At 35.0% G+C, this 14964-nt stretch overlaps 2 protein-coding genes across 2 annotated transcripts; one reads left to right on the top strand and one right to left on the bottom strand.

Moving 5' to 3' along the window:
• Positions 1–207: 207 nt before the first annotated feature.
• Positions 208–1035, bottom strand: LOC103327866 (CASP-like protein (DUF1677)). Its single transcript, XM_008230232.3, has one exon. It carries the CDS (start codon positions 931–933, stop codon positions 343–345), a length of 591 nt encoding a protein of 196 aa, XP_008228454.1. The 5' UTR covers positions 934–1035; the 3' UTR covers positions 208–342.
• Positions 1036–4270: 3235 nt separating this feature from the next.
• On the top strand, positions 4271–5146 carry LOC103327847 (Avr9/Cf-9 rapidly elicited protein). The gene has a single exon (XM_008230214.3). The coding sequence runs from the start codon at positions 4369–4371 to the stop codon at positions 4981–4983; it is 615 nt and encodes a 204-aa protein (XP_008228436.1). The 5' UTR covers positions 4271–4368; the 3' UTR covers positions 4984–5146.
• The last annotated feature ends 9818 nt before the right edge of the window (positions 5147–14964 follow it).

Below are 14964 nucleotides of genomic sequence, written 5' to 3' on the forward strand. Positions count from 1 at the left end.
AAAGAAGGGGTGGAGGAGAGAATCAAGTAGACATTGAAAAAACCCTAGAGTACATAAACAGGGATAGCTAGGAGAGTTTGGACTAACCCGAAAAACCCAGAAGGAAAAAGGTCGATCCATCACCTGTGCATAGGGTAATTTTGTTGTGAATCAATAAGACCATTAGAAGAGAAACCTAAGAGGGATTTAAGAAGGTTAATTTATAGAGTGGGAGCTAGTTATACTAGTAAATAATCAGCATAGAAAAAGGGGAGAGGTTGACAAATACAAAACCATGCCCCCTAGAGATCATGATCAGATAGATGTATGGCAACTAGCCTTTTAATTAATTATAGCAGCTGTTCAAGCCATGGAGAGATCATTCATTTCCCTCGTAATCGCCGGAATGCAACTCGAACTCCGAGTAATCCCTCCCTTTCCCTTTGCCCCTCCTTTGTCCCTCGGGCTAATCGACTTGGCCCTCATACCTCTCCCTTCCATTTTGCTCTTCTTCAACATCTCCCTCATGGCCTCAGCTTGAAACAAAACTGGATAAGGCCTACTGTACTTGTTAAACCTAACACATGCACTTATATGTGCATTCAAGGCCTCTTCTTTATCTCCTCCATTTTTCTCCAACTCCTCTTTCACTGCTTCAGTGCATAACCCGCATATCCACTTCCCCAAGAATTTATCTCTCACTCGATCTATGTACTCCGGCGTGCATTCTTCGCTCATGCCACAACACTCACACTTCGCATCTTCAACCTCTGAAATTGGTGGGAGGGATTTCAAATCTTGATCAACAGCTTCTTTGCTTAGCTCATATGAGATATCGGATACAGTTCTTTTAAGGCTATCGGATGAGAATGAGAGCCTTGGTGGCTTGGACTTGGAGAAGTTGTTGGTCCTAGAGTAGTTAGAGCCAACAATAGTCTCTCCATTAGGTGCCATGTAAGAAAATTTTGATGCCAACCCTAACGTAGGACTCAAGCTAAGTGGATTGAGTGATCTTGAATTTGGCAGTGGGAAGTTAATTTGGCCAAAGAACTTAGACGATTGTCACATGTTGGTAGACAAGGAAGTCTAGTAGCCTATTTATAGTAGTCAGTTTGGTCATTACTGGGAATCTAAGGCCATTGTTATTTTTATGGATCTTGTTAATTCATATGTCACTTATCAATCTAAGTGTGAATAGTTCTCGTGACGATGCTAGATTTTTCAAGAAAGTTTTGAAAGAAAAGGAAAGCTGTTTTCGCTTTTCTAGGTCTGAAATAAATGCCTAGCTGAAACTTGCTAAAGAACTTTTTATGGGTTTCTAATTTTTTTTTTCCTCTGCTCTTGATCATGTGGAGGAGGATGTTTTGGCTTCATAAAAAGATCGCATATTCGTTTTTCTTTTGACGAATAAAACATAAAGAAGCTGTGGCACATCCTATACCTAGACTCTATGCTTGGTTAATATGGATACTGAAAGTCTCAATTAAGATCAAAAGCTTAATTTAATCAGCAGGGAATGCCATAGGTTAATATATATGATAATCAAATCATTTTTCATTGGAGTAATTTTTACGGTCATACCACCAAGTGATGTTACCAATTCACTTATGTTATAATCTACATATCTATTTATCAATTATACTCTAAGACTGACACACTTAAAACTCTCGAGAAAAGAATGTTAGTTTCAATATTTATTCATGTAGAGACTAGTTGTATCCATGAAAGTGAAAACTTGTACAATAGTTTAGCCAAACAAAGTGTAAAAAAGAATCAATTGATTTTAGATCACCGTTGATGACTTCCATAATTTAACGTTACATGTTATTTGTCTGAAAAAGAAGAAGTAAGATGTCGCTTTACATGAAGTGACTAAAAGAAGGAAAATGTAACTTTGCAGCTTGAAAACAATGTGTTTTGCTTTCAACAATAATTAATTTGTCCCTATAAAAGGTCACAAGTTGCAGATTCACGTGTGCTCCTACTCAAACCATTAACCATATATACAGCGATCGTGGTCCAAACTCTCTCTACTAGCACCTAGCCCAAAATGAAAGAAAAGCACTGCCTGCCTCACATGTTGCCTCTCTCTCTCTCTCCCTCTCCCTCTCCACAACCACAACTCTTACTTCACGAGCAGTTATAAGTCAATCATACCGTATACATACATACATGAACTCTTATATCTGTGTGTGTGGAGGAGAGAGAGAGAGAGAGGTTGGTGAGGCTATGGTATGACAAAAGGCTAATTTATTAATCAATGGAAAAAGCAGTCATTGTAACTCACATTTATCTTGTACGAAAAAGGGTGCTTTAAATCTGTGGATTTCATTGACAGACGACAATAATTAAGAAATTAGTTTCTCTGTTTGGTCTTAATATTGTTTAGTTTTGATTTTCTTGGCTGTTATCAATCTAGGAGTTCTACGGTTCAATGTTAAACTCAAATATAAAAATAACAGACGAACTTGTAATGTTTTTCCTTTTAGTCACAACTCACAATGGTATTTAAAATTTGAACTCAAAATCTATTTCAATAAAAAATAAAGGAAAATAGAGTGCCGTTAAACTAAATGATCATTTGACGACAGATTTGTTATCCAAAGCTCATGAAAAGCCAAATAATGTTAAAACAAAACAAGTAGAAGAAAAGCTGAATTCTGGCTACATAAAAACCCCTAGCTGAGTAGGCTTGTATTTGTACACCCATGTTCCGCGCACACCATATTGACATAAATAGACCAGATTGGATGGGACACAATCATCATGTGATTCACTATGCGTGCATACAATAAATTTTATTGGGAGGTGATTTTCCTCTTTCTTTTTCTCACTTATGCTCTCTTTTACTTTTTAATTTTTTTTTAAATTAATTTTGTTATTTCTCTTTCCTATTCTACTCTTACTCTATATTTCTCTTTAATAAACTTGTACAATCACTTACTAATATTATAAAAGAATAAAAATATGAGACTATTATGCATACCTTGCTTTCTGTATATCTAAGCTCCTAATGGCAGTTTGGTTAGTAGCATTCTTTCGTTCTTCTACCATATTTATATGTTAGCCTAAAAAATTTATTATCTATTATTAAATACAACAAAGATATATAATACCCACATTTCTATCCATTTTCCAGATTAATTTTTGTTTTTTGTTTTATTTTCTGTTAACTTTTCTTAACTTCAATTATCAAAACCTTAATGTACATTAACGAGTTATACCACATGACCGTTTTCCAGGGCCATACAATAATTTATCGTCCTCCTAGTAGGGTGAATTTTGGGCCACGAAGCAATGCCATTCCTTTCCCAACTGTATTGCCAAGAACCCGATTAGCATCCAATTTCCAAACCCAAATGGCATCAGAGGGTGAGAGGCCCAAAAAGAGTGGTGAACTTTAATGGAGTAACGAGCCTTAACAAACTTTTGGCCCGGCCCACTTTACTGGCCTAGAATGAGGATTATAGTTGGGTGTTCATAACAAACGTTGGGGTCTCTTTAGAACTTTCCATTGATAAGCAACTTTGTTTACATTAGGGGGCTATTGGGCTGGAACAATGAACCTAGTTTTCCTACGTTTAAAATGCAAGTTAATTATTTTTGCACTACTAATTAAAAAGTTATATAATATAATGTAAAACCTATGATTTTTTATATGATAAAATTATAATTAACCTTGAAGTTCAAGACTAACACTAAACTAAACTAACTATACCAACCAACTAATTATTAATTTAATGGTAATTCTATTCTCAATGTTTGAAGATATCTCAAGTTCGAATCACCTATTTCTCAAGTATATAAAAGTTCTATATACACACATGCAAATATATATTTACTAAATGAGATTATATTTTCTTCTTAATATTGAAAGTTATCCCAAATTCAAATCTCCCTCTCCGTCTTTTTTTATATTTTTTTTCTAAACGTTTGTACATGCATATGAAACTGTGTACGGATTGATCATTTAAAAAAATAAGTGAAATTAAATAAACAAACAAAGTAAAGCCAAAATGTGCATAGATACATCCCTAAGAAAAGTAGCACTAAAAATTATTCAACCAAAAAAGCAACACAAGAAATCAGTACATCCACTCCACAACAACAAAGTCATTCTAGCTAGTGCACATTTGAAATACAAACCCTACTTTTCAGACCATAAAACAAATAATAATAAAAAAATTCCGAATAAGAAATCATACAAACCCAACTCTCTTCTCTTCTCTTCCCCCACCTCCGTATCCACCCTTTAAATACCCCCTCCGACCCTTCTTTTAGAACTCGTACCCAACAACTCTCTCTAATAATATCTCTCTCTCTCTCTCTCTCTCTCTCTCTCTCTCTCTCTCTCAAAACATTTAAGAAAATAGAATTAAAGCCTTGAAAATGGAACAAAATAATCTACCGGTAATGGCCAAGAAAATATGGAGCTTAGTACGTGTAGCTTTCTTCATGTTAAGAAAGGGCATTTCAAAGCGAAAGCTCCTCCTCGACCTCAACATGATGATGAAGCGTGGCAAGCTCGCCAGCAAAGCCCTAAGCAACCTCATGTTCCACCACCACCACAGCCAAAGCCACTCCCACCACTGCAGCGCCGCCTCCTCCGCCGCCCCTCGGGAGTACGAGTTCAGCTGCAGCAACACCCCCAACTACACCTTCCACCTCATGGGCAAGCGCCGCCACCAGAGCCACCACCACAACTTCTTCGCGTGTGCTCACGCGCCGCCCACTCAGGATGACGAGGTGGCTGCCGCTGGCGCCGTGAAGGCGGTGCTGGATTTGTTGAATAACGAAGTGATGGCTACGGAGGCGGCGGCTTCGGTGGCAGCATCACCGCTTCCCGGGTTCGGGAAGAGCCCCATGGTCCGCCAGCTGAGGATAACGGACTCTCCGTTTCCGTTGAGGGAGGCGGACGAGGACAGCCGCGTGGACAAAGCAGCGGAGGAGTTTATAGAGAAGTTCTACAAGAATTTGTGGCAGCAGAATAGAATGCAGGACTGATCAGTTTGGGGTCATGCATATAATTATCCGTTGAAGATATTTATGTGATGAGCAGCGCAGTTTATGTTTAATTTGAGTCATTTGAGTCCGCCTCGCCTATATCGTTGTTGTTGTTGTTGGGTGATTGATAAACAATAAAATTAAGAGAATTAGCTTAGCTTAATTAATTTGTGTCAACCTGCAGTTGTTTTTCATAATTTCAATTTCAAGTCCTTAATTGATTTCTATGTTCTTGAAAACACTGCATTATCAAAACCAAAACAGAAGTTGGTCAATCCAAATTTTCAGGCTTTTAGCCTCATGGCTTTTCTATTTCTTTTATTAATATTAACTTTGCATTTGTTTTTTAAAAAATTTTAAATTTAATTTAATTTAATTTTTAAAAAAAAGTCATAAACAGATTCCCGGTATATATTTGGAATTAAAAATTACAAAAACAAAGATACAGTATATTCATCATCTCTCAAGGTACCAGTTCGTACAGCAAAGCTTGCAGGAACCCTGGGGAGAAAGTTTTAGTTTGTTTAATCTTATTTCTTAATTTTTAACTTTAAATTTCCTACCTATTGAAAATCAAATTAATGCATGCATGCATAATATTCTAATTTCCTGCATAATTTATATATAATTTCTTATGGGGTTTGTAATTTCAAAGCCAGGTTGGAAAGTCTGAACACTGCTAATCATTTGAACCTTAGTTTGCAAGTCATACTCATATGCATGCGCTCCAATTTACAAGGACCAGATTGGGGCCATGAGAGAGAGAGAGAGAGAGAGAGAGAGAGAGAGAGAGTTGATTATTCTATAAATTAAATTAAATTAGATGAAAATTCAAAAGCTGAGAGTGGCTTTTACAGCTACAGTACCACTTCCACTACATCCTGATGTGATTCCACTATGTTAAAGGGAAAACCAATATAGTACTAGCAAAACGCTGGCCCCTCCTCCCCCTAAAAAAATTAGTCACCTTTTTATTTATTTATATACTTTTTCTTTTCTCTCTCTTTTTTCCTTTGTTTTTATCAAGTTTTATAAGAAAACTAGCTGCTTTTTTGAAGATTGTATACATAGTCATACACTCAAATTACAAATGAAAAGAAACGCAGCACTATATATTGATCTGAGGGTTTCGTAAAGAAGATACGTCTTTACCAGACAGCTAGGACCTGCTATGAAGCCGCTGATAATGACCACACCAACAGAGAAAAAGTTCAAAACATGGGTGAAATTCCAAAAATAAATCCTGTTCCAGCACATGAAAGGTGCATCAAACTTGATCAATGATTGATTTGTTTAGTAACCCAGTAATTATAAAGTTAAGAAGATTGTGTCAGTTTTAATTAAGATTTAAATTCTAAAACAAGGTTAACTTTGGATGTTAGTTTGACACAGATGGATTAGGTATACATGACAGAGAGATTAATTAACTCTATGGGTTGCCCTCTAATGGTTATAGTAATTAGCGTCGTATGGATTTAGAACCTACCATTTCCCCTACCTCGCCTAATGTCACCTGAGCTACTCAGGGGCACATCTCAAAGGGTTTTTATTTTCATTTTTATAGCTAAGTTCAAAACCTTTGAGTTTTTTTTAAAAGACAAAGAAATGTCGTATCAAAGCTTTATTTATTTCTCTTTAATATAAGCCCTAATTTTTTTAAAAAAAATACAAGCGATTGTCTAAACTACAAGAGGGATGGAAGTTCGAATATAAGATCATTGGTTTGCAAGTCAAAGCGCTTTCCAACTGGGCTGGACCCAACTGGCATAAGCCCTAAACCTTACAATCTTAAAAACTATGTCTCCAGCCATCCCATATATTAAAGAGATGGGCATGCATTATTGTCTTGAAGAATCGCACATAGAACCAAAGTTACCACTCCAATCCAAAGCTTTGAGCCGACAAAAGGCCAATGCAAACAATAGTATAATTAATTTGTGGTTTAACTCCAAAAATTAATGTTCATTCGATCCCAATGGTAGATATGTGAAAGCGAGATGCATTTATATGTTGTTATTTCTTGCGGGCAAAGATGTTTGTTTTGGCCAAGCACTGTGGGCAGAAGTTGCTAATGAATTGCAAGTCGCTTTAACTTTATAATTTCCATATTTTTAATGTGAAAGGTGTCATCAATCTAAGCTCTCATCTCATAAAGCCAAAAACTTCAAGTAATATGTTAGGTGAAAATAAGAAATCCAGGCATATTGCTAGACAGATGTCACCTTTTGAACTCACCGCTGGTCAAGATTGACATGCTTCACGTGTAAAATCAAACTTGTAGATAAAGAATTATATCAAGGATTATTTAGTGAAAACAACTCCTTTGTTATTTAAATAAAGGTTAATTGAACACCTGCTAGACTTAGTTATTAAGAGAAGAGAGAGATACTTTCTCTCAACCCGAAACATCAAACTAAACATGATATTGGCAAGAAAAATCTTTTTATTTAGGTTTTTTATGGTACCATATGAATTCCATATATTTCTCACATTTATATGTAAAGCCCTTTGGGGTGCTTTTGGTTTCTTGTTAGTGTAGAATTTGTTGGTCTTTCATGATCTCTTTGGAGTACTGGTGCTGCAATGAGTCTTCTGATCAACTATGAGTGAACTAGGCTTGATTTTTTCTGTCTTTCACATTTTCTTGCTGGATTTAATTTTTCCAGATTATTGTATGCAAGAAACTCCGTTTGGGATGTGTCCTTACTATTAATATCTTGTGTCCATGTTATAATGAATTTATGCTTGTTCTCAAAACAGAACAAAAAAACTTTGGTAGCTGCTGAGTTAAGAGGATTTTGCATTTTATTCAAATTGTATGTAATAAATTTAGTTTGAGAAAAAAAGGGATTCTTATACATATATATATATATATATATTTTAATACAAGCGATAATCTAAACTACAAGAAGAGAACGATTTCTCATACACACACTACCACATTGTCATGGAGGTTCAAATATGAGACTGCTTACTTGCAAGTCAATGTCATTTTCTACTAAACTAGATCCCGTGGCTAGAGATTCTTATATTTAAGTTTCGAGTTCATGATCTATGAGAGTATATCTAATACAATAATCCACTTAAATTATAGGCATGGCGGTGTGTGGATGGTCAGGTTGGGTTGTGATGGTGGTGGGCCGGTGGCTAGAGATTTTGTACATTATATTCATTGATTTTTTCAAGTTTCATTCCTGAACAGGACATGAATACTGATAAATAAATATGACTATTATTAATTAAATAGATCAAATTCGGGTCGTCTATTCTCTAAAAATCTGAAAATACCCACCCTTAATTTCTAATCACTAATATTTTCTCTCTCTAACATTTTTCCAGTTCAACAAACATTCCTTGTTGTGCCCTAAACCGGATATTTGTCAGTAAACTTAATTGGTCTCCATGCTCTTAGTTTGATTCATTTAGAGCGACAAACAAGTGAAATCAAGACGTTACTTTTGGTTTTACATGCACTCCTGATGTTAAATTAATATCTTAGGGTGCGATAAATATAATGGAATTGACTTGTAGAATTTGATAAAACGTATTAAAATATCACCCAAAGTATTCACAGTACAAAGAAAAAGTAAAATTCAGTCTCCACTTTTCACACTCATAAAACTTTTATCAAGGCCGCCCTTGTTTCTCTTTTGCCATTCCACCGTCTCTCTCATATGTGAGATATTTTGTGCCAAGTTTTTTGTTTGTGGGGAGGGGGGCGCTCATGCAACTCAGTTCTTGTCAGCTTGCTTGCGCCAATATTTTACTTTCTAATTAACTTTATAACTCGTATTGATTTGGTTTGGCCGCACTCGGAAATATGTTGAATTCAAATCTCATGAACGACAATTTGAGTTTCTTCTTGTATTAGATAAGTTAGAAAAGTAAGAACCAATATTTATGCAAGTTCAAATAAACGCGGTTAGAATAATCTCATAATTGAGGTGATTAATTGCCAAACTCCTAATTTTAAGGCGCTTATGTTGCAGCTTAGATTGTGTGGGTCGAAAACTAAAGATTCTTTCAAATTTAGCTGTGGATTTTGGGTTCAATTATTGGACTCTTTTTCGTTTTATATTTGATATGTATAATGTGTGTATATATAAATATATATATATATATACCTGATCTGATACTGACATGCTTTTCGTCTGTATTTTTGTTAGACATATTTGACATTTCATACTTCGAAGTAGTTGACTAGTCAGGATCACACACCTTTTTCTATGTAACCAAATTTTAGATGCATGGGCCCATCAAATTATACGTTCATCGTTTGTAGCACTAAAACACTCTTCCAAGGCTGTCCAAGGACAAGAGAGGAAGTGTATTGTTGTGATGGAAGTGTTATTTTGCTTTTCTTTTGTACTAAAGCTCGCAAGTAAATGATGTGTTTGTATACATGTCAGAGTCTTTATTCGTTAAGAATAAACGAAGTTCAGAGTGAATTCAGATTTAAATAAACGACACACTAACACATTACTTGGAGAGTAAAATTTAGTGAAAAAGGTTGATGTGTACAGAGCATTACTCAAAGATAACCTTTTGTTACTGAAAGAAGGAAAAAATAGTAGAAAATTGGTATATACTATGGTTTTGGGACAAAACAATGTGCATGTGCAAGATATTAAAATTGACTTCAAATTGAAAACTATGAGCAAAAAGCCTTGCTTTAAAGGTGGGGGAACTTGAAAGTGGCAAAATTATACGGCTCCAAAAAAAAGTTCAATTTCTTTCATGCCAACCTTTCTCCATTTCCCCCACTCACAAAAAGAGGGTCTTACAATAATACAAAGCATGCATCCTCTAATTACATTTGTGAGTGCAACATCAAAATGCCTACACGCATATCATTTTTGGACGTTTATGCATACACAGATCCACATATATGTGCATGAAAGTTGTTCAAAAGCTTGCACTGATCTAACTCTAAAATAAAAAGTACTAGAATGGAAATTGATTTGTTTGGTATTGGTACAATGTCTTCCGTGATCCCTTGTTTTAAAAGGTAGAGAAAGAAAAGCGAAGAGGATGATGTAAGGAGAGATGTTTTGGTTTTTATATTTATTATTATAAAAGATGCGTGTCAACTCAAACACGGTATGATTAAGTAATTAGTTTTTTCAGGTTAGTGAATTTTTTAGATAGAAGTGATATTGGGGGAGGAGGGAATCAAACATAGAATCTCGGGTGCATGAATAAATGCTTATAAGAGCACTTCCAATGTGGCCCAGCAGGAAGGGGTCCAAGCCCTGTGCAGAGGTTCCAGCAAATGCAGCTCGGGTAGCTGGTGGGCTCCACAAGTTTGGGCAGTCCAAGGCAAAAACAGCTGGGTTGTTGTATAGGTTTGCTAACTTCAGCGATGACGTTAGCAACGAAAAAAAAAATCTAAAAAAAATACTAAAAATTTCAGATTTAAAAAAAAAATAAAAAAATTTGGTCATATTCTTCACTTACCACACCAAAACTTTACACAAATTCCTCTCATTATATCTCATATGAATAGTGGTTGCCTTTGAGTGCCATGACAATGGATAGAAACACCACAAGCCTTTTATAAGGGCTGCCACTAGTTATGTGAATAGTAACAACCCTTGCCATGGCAAATGGGTGGAAGTGCTCTAATTACTTGAGCTACAAGGCTCTTACCAAGTTCAATGGCGAAGCCAGCTTAGGCCCACAAGGGTCAGTTGACCCTCCTCCAATTCATGCAACAAATGCATTTGTTATGTGTTATATTTGATTTTCTTGGGTTTCTTTTATAGATGACCCTTCTAACTTTCTAATTCTAGTTAATTGTTGTTCTTTACTTCTATAGTTTTTCCTATAATTATCTTTACTCCATTTTTCCTTTTTAACTTCAATCTTTCTATTCTTTCATTTATTGAGTTTTCTTACAGTTTTTATTATTGAATCAGCCATCAATCAAGTAAATCTCTCAATAGCTATTCAGTTCTCTTTTGAGCAATGCTTTATGATTTGATTCATGTCAAATAATTTCTTTGTAATTTATTGAGCGATACGAGTTATGATTTTGGAAGATAACAATTAAAAGAGACAACTAAAAAAAATATTATGTTACTATTCACGATTTTCGTAGGCTAATAATGTTGACCCTCCTTAGAGAATTCCTAGCTACACCATTGACCAAGTTAGTGAAAATTTTAATTAAATAACTCAAGTGAATAAGGAAAAACTTTTGTTATAGATGTAATATCGGGTGATTGTGTTATGTATATAGAAAGTCTAAAATTCATCATTTTGAGTTTAAAAATTAGTTATTAATTAGTACTCGATATGAATACTAAAAATAACACAACTCAAATACGAGATACTTGTAACAACATAATACTCTATTAAGACCATCGATCCTTAATACACATGTGATACATTCAATTGAATACATGGATGATGAACATAGTTGCATGTCCATGACAAGTTGAACTGTGTTGCAACTTTGCAACCCAAAAGTTTAAAAAAGATGTTTTAACGTTAACGTTCATATATATTAGGTTGAGTGTGTGATTTATATAAATTTGAGTGTCTTAATTTTTAAATGTTCCAAAAAGCAAGCTTAGAAAACGACCCAAAAGAAAGAGTTGGTGGGTGGTAGGCGAAGTGCCTAATAATTGAACCTCACTCGACCACACCAACGATGTCTCTCTAGCTAGATCATGCCAGGAACATATACTTCCATGATCTTTTCATTGCCATTGAAGTTTTTTTTTTTTTTTTTTTTTTTCTGGCATATGCATTTTGAGACACATGGCATTCCATGCAAATAATTAAGGATTATGTCAAATACAAGTACCATCAATCTCATTCAGGCAACATATCTAGCTAGCTTTACCAAACCCAACAAAAAAAAAAAAAAAAAAGAAAAAAAGGTATAGCTATGTCAAAAGAAAGGGGGGAGGGGTGGGTTTAAAAAAAAAAACACAAACTTTGTAGTGCTTTTTAATCTTTCACAATTAGCATGTGCATTAGTGAGAAAGCAAGTCTTTACCTTGGTGCTACATTGGCAGCTAATTTACTTTGAGTTGCAAAAATAATTATTGGGAAGCAAACTTAGGGCAACTGGAAAAGTTGTCGTACGCATTGCTTTTTTTCCCTTTTGCTTCAGAATTATTATTGTTCATGCTTGAAGAGAGACTTTAAAGGTCATATGCTTTGCTTTTTGGCCACTTAGAATGAGAGTTGTTTTGTTTTGCATCCAAAGCCATAACTTGTGTTGCCCAAAATATATGGTGCTCGTCCACAGAATTAGATTAGGAGAATTCTACTGGTATTGGGCACCAAAAGTCTAGCTGTTGGGGTTTGAGGTGGCAATTCCTAACTCAATACCTCTGACCTCAATAATTCTGTACACCATCAATTTGATTATCCAAACCAAGCTCCAGCAGAATGTACGATATGTACAGCCCATTTAAGCTCAAAAATGGTATTGGATAGGATGAGTGGATTATGGATAAATAATCCAACAATTTGTTTTAAAAAAATTTATATATATACAGTTCGTCTCCTATACAAACGTTATTATTGTGCAAACATCATTGTAAACATGGAGGGGTAGTAGAAAATACATGATTTCTATATGTGGATGATAATAACATCCGAACAGTTTGCTTTTGAGGTGTTAACCCACTTTTTTTCACCGAAATAATTACATCCAAACATCCGCATAGGAAAAAATTTATATTATATGAAAGGATAAAGGGGCTTAAATCAATCCTCCTGTGTCTTTCTTATTAAGGAAAAGTGGCCTAGCTAGACAGATATTCTAGTGCATATTTAGGGCCCTTAATTGGATCTTATCTTATCTGTTTTGGACTAAAAACTTTATTATATGCCTTCAAATCATACGACCTAAAATTTAAATGACTTCTCAGCAAATAGGAGCACGATCTCCAGCACTGACAAATTAAAATATGACCATTCAATTCAATTAGATATACCTAAAAATAATAGATTTGGACATGTAGAATCTGGATTAAGAGCATCCACAATGATGCTCTCTATTTTTTAGCTAAAATTTAGCTAAAAATATAAAAAAGCTATTTTAGGAGCTCTCTAAAAAATTTCAACTCCAACCATACTCCCTAATATGGAGAGTCATAAATGTTATAACTCTTTTTTGATTGGTCAATCTCTATTAAAAAATAAAATAAAAATAATTAGCATTAAATAAATATTTGAAATACGCATTAAATAAAGCAGCATTAAATTATAGGGAGCCACTAGGAGTCATTTCACTCTCCCCATATTTAGGAGCTCCTAGAGGACTCCATATTTTAGGAGGTGGATAGGGAGCATAGTTGGAGTTTTTTTTTTTTTACGATTCATCCCTAATTTGTCTAAGGAGGTGGTTTAGGGAGCCTATTATGAATGCTCTAAGAGAATAAAATATACCGCTATTGGAAAAAATGTGAATCAACATCATGAGACTTATCAACATAACCCAACCCTTCGTATTATTGTTCCAGATATATGCTTACCCTTCAAAGGGGTGCAACTTGGATGAGTTCAACATGAACTCAACTCAAAATTTGAATGGGCTATAAGTGAGTTAGAGAAAGCATGCACTAGCTATAAGCATGGGTTGATAGATTAGCATTCAACCCATACCGATCAATCGAAACCTTATAACTGTAACTTGTAGACATATACATAAGATTGTATACATATTCTATTTTAAAAAATAATATCAAAATTCAAATAATAGATATTTAAGTTGAGAAATATTAAATAATAGTTCATCTCATACAAGTATATTCTCTCCTCAATACCTTACTTTTCCGATTCATGAGACTTCTCTCATTTCAAGTAAACATGTCTGATCCAATCTTATCATTTGGTTGCTTGCATTGGATTGGAGTTCAGTCCAAGAGAGTCCTTATGAGTCACAACCTTCTAGATGAGACTTGTAAGACACAATATGTTGGATGGTTATCCAATTTAATAAGTATAATCCCAACATACCAAACAACGGCTATGACACTTGTCTAATTTAATTGAAATATTCTAATCTAGTCTGACCCACCAAACATAGAGGATAATGTAAGCCACAAGATGTTGGACTGTTGTCGAATTAATAAGTCCAAAACAAACATTTATAAGTAGTTTTTGAGTGAAGAAACGGGGTTAACACCCAAGCGAAAAACTAAAGAATGACTCGAGGCCTACAAATTCCGAGTAAATCTTCATTAAGAAACTAAACATTTATGAGTTTATTAAACAACGGTTAGCATATTAGTCTAATTAATTGAAACAGTCCAATCTAGACCAAATCCACCAACGGGGCCATATGCATACATCGAATTAGACTACGTATTTCTGGTTATTTTTGGCAAATTAAACATATGGACTGAACTGTTAAGTTGAGCCCAACCCAGTCATTCTAGGCAACTTGAGCTCAATCTGGCTTAACCCAAGTTGGGCTTCAGTTGACTTCATTTGTTCTTGATCAATTGACCTTGGGCCCAAACCCAAATTGGGTATATGTCTACTTGAGCTTCGACTTGACGTCCCAACCTGCCCAACCACCCGACTTGCTCCTCTACTCCCACCCAAAAAAGTTATATCATTCTGAAGACCGAAAAAACAAAAAAGAAAAGTTCATAAACCCATACCCATACATGCTTCACCAATCAGGCTTCAATTTGTTTAGGTAAACTATTTTTTTTTAGGAGGTTAGAATGAGGGTTATAGTGAGGAGGTTCTTAATAGCCGTCTAATCCAATGCTGAAGTTATTATTGGACTAAATCCTCATTGTAGCCCCTGAACATAGCTCCTCATTACATAACGCCATCCAAAATTTATTCGTCTTTCTTTTTGGTCGATTAACCACCATTTGAAAAAAAAAAATGAAGATGGTGTCTTGGCCATTAGCCAAATATTGACCTTCAACCTACAAAAAAGGGTTCAAGTCCAAAGGCATCATAATGTCTCATAGACCAAGAAAAGGTGTAATTGGGCCACTG

Source organism: Prunus mume, linkage group LG4, assembly GCF_029339155.1.
Source record: "Prunus mume cultivar Tortuosa linkage group LG4, ASM2933915v1, whole genome shotgun sequence".
NCBI lineage: Eukaryota > Viridiplantae > Streptophyta > Magnoliopsida > Rosales > Rosaceae > Prunus > Prunus mume.

Excerpts from the sequence above, each read along its gene's own strand:
- LOC103327866 (XM_008230232.3), bottom strand. The coding sequence starts at position 933 with ATGGCACCTAATGGAGAGACTATTGTTGGCTCTAACTACTCTAGGACC.
- LOC103327847 (XM_008230214.3), top strand. The coding sequence starts at position 4,369 with ATGGAACAAAATAATCTACCGGTAATGGCCAAGAAAATATGGAGCTTA.